The sequence below is a fragment of the Chelonia mydas genome, chromosome 2 (assembly GCF_015237465.2).
Source record: "Chelonia mydas isolate rCheMyd1 chromosome 2, rCheMyd1.pri.v2, whole genome shotgun sequence".
NCBI lineage: Eukaryota > Metazoa > Chordata > Testudines > Cheloniidae > Chelonia > Chelonia mydas.
The window spans coordinates 72,452,938-72,460,855 of record NC_057850.1 but is presented as its reverse complement, the minus strand read 5'-3'; the positions used below and the strand labels follow the sequence as shown (position 1 = coordinate 72,460,855).

Below are 7,918 nucleotides of genomic sequence, written 5' to 3'. Positions count from 1 at the left end.
AAGTTATGAGCTTTTAAATGATCCCTCCCAAGAGATGCCTTGTACAAAAGTTACAATAGCGCGTGGGGCGTGAACACAGGTACATGCCATACAGTCACAGAATCACTTCCTTTTACAAAAACCTGGTTTGGAAAACGGATCTCCCACAAAACTCAGCCCAGCCAAGCGATCCTGTGACTGCTCCCGGGCTCACCGCCCCAGCCGCTCTGCCGGCCGCACGGGGGCTGGCCGTGGGTGAGGCATGAGCTACAAACCCCAGATGCCCAACTGATTATTTAACCCTGTAAGGAAAAAAGCGAGTGGCCCGGGGGCGCGCGGAGGGGCACGGCGCCAACGGCCTGCCCGGGGCAGAGTAGGCAACTCCCTAACCCCATGCCCGACGCCAACGACCGTGCACCAACACCGCACTGGCCAACTCAGTAAAGGCGGGGAAGGCACGACCGCTCTCCGGTCGCTCGATTACGTCACGCGCATCCCGGCACGCCTATCCAATCAGAAGCCGTTGTGTCGTGGCGCCAAGCTGGAAAGGAGGGGGCGTGGCAGAAAGGGCTCAGGCCCCGCCTCCAGTCCGGGGACTGGAGTTCGGGCTCCCCGCGCCTCCTTCCGGGGTTTCCCTGTCACGTGGGAAGGGAGCGGCTGTTGCGGCGTAGGGGCCCGGGGGAGATATGCCCAGTAGGAAGGTACTACCGGCCGGTGTGCGAGCGCGAGCTGTGCGGGGCGGCTGCGGAGCCTGCGTGCCGGGGCCCTGCGGGAGGGGGACGAGGGAGGACTGGAGTCAGTCCCGCAGTGGTCTGGTGCCAGGGCCATGTTAGCTTCCGTTTGTACAGCGCCTAGCACAGTGGGCCTCGTTCGGTACCGTTATTGGTTTGTTTTACAGCGGGCCCCTAGGTACACGTGGGGGCCTCTGTGCAGAGGGCCTAAGAGGCTGGTGAAATACAAATATTACAAATACAGGGGGAGCTAAATTGCAGGGGCAGCTCAGTGTGGTCCCCCTCCAGAGGAAGAGAAGATAAAGCATTGTTTGCTATTTTAACTTCTTACACACAGGGCATGGGCTCCTGTCAGTTTTCCCATTTGTAACCCTGGGGATAAAGATTCTGATGTCCTTTGTAAAGCACTTTGAGATCTACAGAACAAAAGCAATAGGCAAGAGCTGTTTATTATTACTATGTCAAGCTTCAGAAGAGTAGCTGTGTTAGTCTGGATCTGTAAAATGGCAAAGAGTCCTGTGGCACCTTATGGACTAACAGACCTATTGGAGCATGAGCTTGCGTGGGTGAATACGACAATGCATCCAATGAAGTGGGTATTCACCCACGAAAGCTCATGCTTCAATACGTCTGTTAGTCTATAGGGTGCCACAGGACTCTTTGCCTATTATTACTATGTTAGCTGCTGTGGGGACTGCAGCATATTTGTCTTTAGAGAGGGATGGTGGACAAAAGTGAAGAGCCCTGGCTGTTGTGGGCATCTCTTAGGCATTTGCAGTGCCCATGTTTAGTGTTTAATCTCTGATAACTTGTAGAGTGGTCTTACAAGAGAGCTTGGAGCCATGGCCCCCTGAATTCTGAGCATGACATTATCATAAACAGATACCTTGTGCGAACATGCACGTTTAACTTTAATTTCATCTCCAAATAGTGTCTATGTGTAGGCCTAAAGTTAAGCACATGCGGAAGTGTTTGCAGAATTGGCAAGCCATTTAAAAAAACTGACCAGCTATCCCAATATGCCACTAATGTTGTTGGCATAGCCAAAGTGTAACAGCATTTAGCCTGAAAATGATGGTTCTGCTATATCACGGGTTCTCAAACTTCATTGCACTGCGACCCTCTTCTGATAACAAAAATTACTACACGACCCCAGGAGGCGGGACCAAAGCCTGAGTCCACCTGATTCCCAGTGCCCCGGGTGGGGGAGCCAAAGCTCAAGCCCCACTGCTCTGGGCAGGGAAGGGGTCAAAGCCCACGTGGACTTGTAAGGTAAACTCCCTTCTCTTCATGTGCAAATATATTTTTATGCCTGTATCTGTAATTTTCACTCCATGCATCTGAAGAAGTGTTTTTTTTTTTTTTTTATGCTTATGCCCAAATAAATCTGTTAGTCTTTAAGGTGCCACCTGACTCCTCGTTTTTGTGGATACAGACTAACACAGCTACCCCTCTGATATCATGTTAATACTTTTCCCCCATTATAATAAATAAGTCTTGTAACATTTCCCTGGCCCTTTGTGTGGAAGTTAACTGTTCCCATGTTTGGGTCTGGAAAACTGCAGTGCTCACTAACCACCCGACTGGATTTTCTTTTCTTTTTCTGTAGATTCCAATAAAAGGTTAATTCTTACAGGACAGAATATCATTAATCAAGAAGCTAAAGCCTTGCAAAAGAACTCCCCAGTTATAGGTGTGTCTCCTGAAATTTTAATATATTTCTTCACATTTCCAGCCTCTCTCTTTGGTTGTGGCCAAGAGGGCTAATGCAATTCTTGGATGTATTAATAGGGTAATATTGAGTAGGCCTAAAAAGAGTATATTTTTTCTGTATTGGCACTGGTGTGATTTCTACTTGGATGTTGTTTCCAGTTCTGGTGTCAATGAAGTAGGAGGTTGGTAATGTACCCTTACATTTTAAAATGAATTTAGTAATGCTGTATTACACCATCATGGGTTCAGCTCTGGTGTCTACAGTATCAGGCTCAACAGAGTGAAAGTCACCTCTGCTCAGGGCTGGCCTTACCATGAGGCGAACCGAGGCGGCCGCCTCAGGTGCCAGGCTTGGGCGGGGGGCGGGTGCCACTAGAACCCAGAGTGTAGAAAATTGTGTCTGCTGCTGGTGCATATGTATTCTCTATGCTCTAGATGCACAGAGATGGTGGAGTGCTGTGCTGGAAGAAGGAGGGCACAAGAGACATAACAGGCAGGCAGGCAGGAGAAAAGGTGAGAGGGAATAACAGAAAGCAGCAGGAGCTGCAGGGAGAGAGAAGAGGAGGAGTCTCTTATGTACCTTTCTAACACCCCCAGGAGCCTGGAATGATTAACGCCAGCTTCTCAGGGAGCTTCCTGTTTCCTGCTGCTTCCCTGAACCCACTTGAGGAGAAAAGGCAGTCAACTGAAGTAGTAGGAGCCAGTTAGGCCCTTAAGATGCTGATATCTTCCCTCACTCAGGCCCTGCTACCAGCCTGCTTATTTGTCCCTTTCAAATGAGTGTTGAGAGCCAGTATAGCTGGCACAGAACAGCATTCATCATTCATGAGTGAAAGAAGAAAATGCCCCTCGGGGGCAGCATTCAGAAAAAGAAAGATAGAAAAGCTTCCTTTGCTTTCTAAGCAGGAAGGAGCTCTCCTGAGATACATAGACACAAATGTTCACGGTGAGCCTTCTGGCCCCAGTGAGGATGTGAGTGGTGACGAGATGCCTGATCTTCCAGTTAGTCAGAGTGCAGGTGACCTGGCAGTTACTGCAGCATCCATATCTCCATCTCAAATGGATGTAACCATGCACATTCCTGAAGAAAAGTGTAGATCAGAGAAGAGTGTGGTGGAGGCACAAGAAAGCTGCTGCTGAGTTTAGTTCCTTAAGTCTAGATGATCCAGGACTGTGGACCACTTGAGCAGTAGCCTGAGGGACTTCCTTGTACTGCATGGATCACAGCAAGTGAAAAACTTCATGTCCCCAAAGACAATGAGAATAGAAGTTTCCATCCATCACATTACTGGCATGAAATCCCCAATGGTGACAAAGTGGAGAGGCCATGGCTTATGTACTCAAAAACCCAGAATACTGCATACTGTTTTTCTTGCAAACTCTTCCAGCCTAATGTTCCAACCACATTGGGTTCGACAGGAACAAAGGACTGGAAAAATTTGGCTAGAAATCTGACATGCCGGGGGAAGGCAGCAAATCGCCAGAGAGCATTCCACAGGTGGAAAGAGCTTGAGGTGAGACAAAGGTTAAAGGCCACCATAGATGATCAGCATCAAGAGCAGATTGCATCAGAGTCTCTTTACTGGAAAAATGTTCTGAAAAGGCTCGTTGCAATTGTGAGAATGCTTGCTACCCAAAACCTAGCACTGAGTGGCACTTCAGATCAGCTGTATGTGCCGAACAATGGAAACTTCCTTAAAATTGTGGAGCTGATGGCTGAGTTTGATGCTGTACTCCAGTAGCATCTAAGAAGAGTCACCACCCAAGAAATGTACACACATCACTACCTTGGAAAAAACAATTCAAAATGAGATCATACAGTTACTGGCAACAAAAGTCAAACGGAAGATTGTGGCAGATCTGAAGTCAGCAAGATATTACTCTGTTATTCTGGACTGCACACCTGACATCAGCCATATGGAACAAATGACTTTGATGGTGCGTTTTGTAACAACACCAGAACCTAGTGAAAATGTCCCTGCAATGGTGACAGAACATTTTCTAGAATTTATTGACATTGATGATATTACAGGAGCTGGTATAACAAATGTGCTTCTTGAAAAGCTGGAAGATACGGGAATTGCAATAGCTGACATGAGAGGTCAGGGCTACGATAATGGTGCCAACATGAGAGGAAAGAACAGAGGAATGCAGACACGGATCTGAGAGTTAAACCCTCGAGCTTTTTTTGTCCCAGGCACTTCTCATTCATTGAACTTGGTGGTCAGTGATGCAGCATCAGCTTCTAGTAAGACTGCTGAATTTTTTTAATGTAATTCAAAGCATCTGTGTATTTTTCTCTGCATCAACTCATTGATGGCAAATTTTGAAGCAACATCTGGGAACATCCTTTCTGACACAGAAACTACTGAGTGCTACACGATGGGAAAGCCGAGTGGAGGCGATAAAGCCTATCAAACACCAAACTGGGAAGACAGATGATGCCATAGTTGCCATTATGGAGGATAATGCTATGACAGTAACTGTTCATGGGAGAACAGTGGCAGAGGGAAATGGAATCACCAGAAACTTACATAACTTCAAATTTCTGAGTGGCTTAGTGTTGTGGCATGACATACCGTTTGAAATAAATGTTGTAAGCAAGAGACTCCAAGGTGTTGACCTTGATATATCTGGAGTAATGGAACAACTGGACAAAGCAAAGTCATACCTACAGTCTTACCGGTCAGATGAGGGATTTCAGAACGTTCTGAAGAGTGCACAGAAGTTGGCAGAGGAACTTCACACTGAAGCTATTTTTCCACCCATTCAAGAATACAAGAGTCACCGAAGAAGATGACATTTTGATTATGAGGCACGGGATAATCCCATAAGAGACCCCAAACAACAATTCAAACTTGAATTCTTTACCCAGGTGCTAGATTGTGCAATACAGTCAGTTGAACGTTTCATGCAGCTCAAGGAACACAGCAGTATATTTGGGATGTTGTATGATATTCCAAAACTCCTCACTATACCTGAAGAAGACCTACACCAGCAATGCAGGGTACTAGAGACAGTGTTCACACATGATGACATGTGTGATATTGATGCGAGTGATTTAGGTGATGAACTGAAAGCCCTTTCAAGATCCATTTCAGCAGGATCAACTCCAAAGGCTGTTCACAAATAAGATGACCACCCTCTTTCCAAATGCTTTTGTTGCTCTGCACATACTTCTAACACTTCCTGTAACAGTTGCCAGTGGAGAACGCAGCTTCTCCAAGGTGAAGTTAATAAAAACACACATCTACACTCCACAATGACACAGGAGAGGCTGGTCAGCCTTGCAGCCATCTCAATAAATCATGAGCTGGCCGAGACTGCGGACCTTCAGCAGGAAGCAGTTCAAATCTTTGCAACCGAGAAGGCACGGAAAGCACCACTTTGATTATTCAAACAGATAAAAATGCCAGTGTTTACTATGCAGACAAGAAAAGTTACATTTGCTGTTAAGTGTTTGAAAGTTAAGTGTTACTTAAAATTTTTGAACGAGGCTTTTAAGTTGTTTGCTGCCTACCCCAATAAAAGAGAACTGAGCAGTACCATGAGAGGAGTACAACAGGAAGAAGGCAGAATTGAGACCTTTCAAAATTTTGGCCCAAGCGAGGGGGCATGGGGGCGTCATTTGAGCTCCCTGCCTCAGGTGCCAAAATGGTGTGGGCTGGCCCTGCCTCTGCAGCCTGCTTCAGATTTAGAGCCTCTAGGAACACACAAAGACCAAGGATAGTGACCACACATATATTTATAAGTACCAGGTCTAGTCTGTTTTATTAATTTTATTAAAGTTATGGTAAGGTTATGATTACCCAAGCGTATAGAAATCCTATTAAGTCCTATACAAAAGTTACAAATATAGTTATCCTCATATCTTTAGTGGTATTCTTAAGGTTTGAAGACTGCCTTGCCAATTCATCAGTAGAGGGATGGATCCTGCTAGATTTTTCCCCATAGGAACTCATTTTACCCAGTTTGGAAGCCCTCTTTTATCTTGTGATTCTGACTACACCAAACACTCTGTGCGTGTGCATGAAAGTGTCCATCTTCTTTTTTCCTTATTTGTATGGTGTCCCCCAAGAATATTGAGGTACCCTGTTTTTCGTAGGTTGGGTATAGTTCCTTTTATACTTACTAGCATTGACAGACAACTTGTATCCTGTGGCTAAGGCACATGTTAGAAAAAATGTGCCTCTAGGGCATTTTGTGATCTAAAATGAATCTTTTGGCTAATTTTTCAAAATACCACCCATTGGTAGATCTATTCCCATAATCTTGTGGCATAGGGTCATTCTTTGGTCGCTTACTTATGTCAAGCATTTCTTGAGCCTATGGCCTAGTGTTGCTAAGCCAAAATCTTACAAGGCCTCAGCCTGTAGGCCTTGCATTTCAGCCCTACTTACTTAGAAGGGATAAGTGTATTAGGAATCTAACTACTAATCAATCTTATACTTCTACAATCTAAATCTATTTAGCATACAATGATTATATATAACATGACATGTTACTCATAACATCACAATAAATGAATGATAAAATGAAGTAATTGACTACAGTAAATTGGAAAGGGTTCGGAGAAGAGCTATGAGAATGATTAAAGAATTGGAAAATGTCTTACAGTGAATATGCTGTTTATGGTCTGTCTGCTGAATAAAGAGAGTTAAGGCGTGACTTGATTAGTCTTTAGGTACATACATGGGAACAGAAAATTAATAATGGTTAAGGCTAAGATTTTGTCATGGTTATTTTTAGTAAAAGTCACAGGTCACAGGCAGTGAACAAAAATTCACGGAAGCTGTGATCTGTCTGTGACTTTTGGTTCCATGGTTTCCCCCACCACCATGGTGACTGGGAGCTGGGGGGCTGGTTTCCCCTCCACCCACAGCAGCTGGGAGCTGCAGGGTGATCGTATTTCCCAAAGAGAAAATGGGACACCCCCAGCTGCTCGCCCGAGATGGCCCTCTCCCCGTTCTCCATGCGAGGCTGTTTACCCATCGATGGAACCCTGAGGAGGGACACCTCAGGCATCTGTCACTTGTCATTGGAAAATTGCAGGGGGTTCCTGTTGCTGGAATTCTGCCAGGGCACCACTGGCTGCCAGCTCCAGAGTCCTGCAGCCCGTGGGGCTGAAGCAGAGAATATCAGGGGGGACTTTGGAAGTCACGGAATCCGTGACTTCCATGACCTCCATGACATAAATGTAGCCTTACTAACGGTCTCATCAACCTAGCAGAGGAAGGTATAACATGATCCAAAGGCTGGAAGTGAGTTAGGCAAATTCACACTAGACATAAGATGCACACTTTTAATAGGGTAATTAACCAAAGTTTCTGGTAGATTTTCTATCACTAGAAATGTTTAAATTAAGATTGGATGTTTTTCTGAAGGAGGTGCTCTTCTTCAAACAGGAATTAATTCAGGGAAGTTCTATGGCCTGTGTTATGCAGCAGGTCAGACCATAACTGATCAGTGATGGAATGAAATAGATTTTAAATAAG

At 45.4% G+C, this 7,918-nt stretch overlaps 1 protein-coding gene across 8 annotated transcripts in view; it reads left to right on the top strand.

The window, feature by feature from the left end:
- Positions 1 to 509: 509 nt before the first annotated feature.
- The window catches only part of SPIDR (scaffold protein involved in DNA repair), a 340,350-nt gene continuing 332,941 nt past the window's right edge, over positions 510 to 7,918 (top strand). For 6 of the 8 annotated variants that reach the window (XM_043539648.1, XM_043539646.1, XM_043539647.1 and 3 more), the window contains exon 1: positions 540 to 680. In XM_043539648.1, the coding sequence (XP_043395583.1) occupies positions 666 to 680 (15 nt within the window). In that variant the 5' untranslated portion in view covers positions 540 to 665. Of the gene's footprint in view, positions 681 to 2,319; positions 2,404 to 7,918 lie in introns of all 8 variants that reach the window. The other 2 variants (XM_043539649.1, XM_007058781.4) reach the window with 2 other exon arrangements.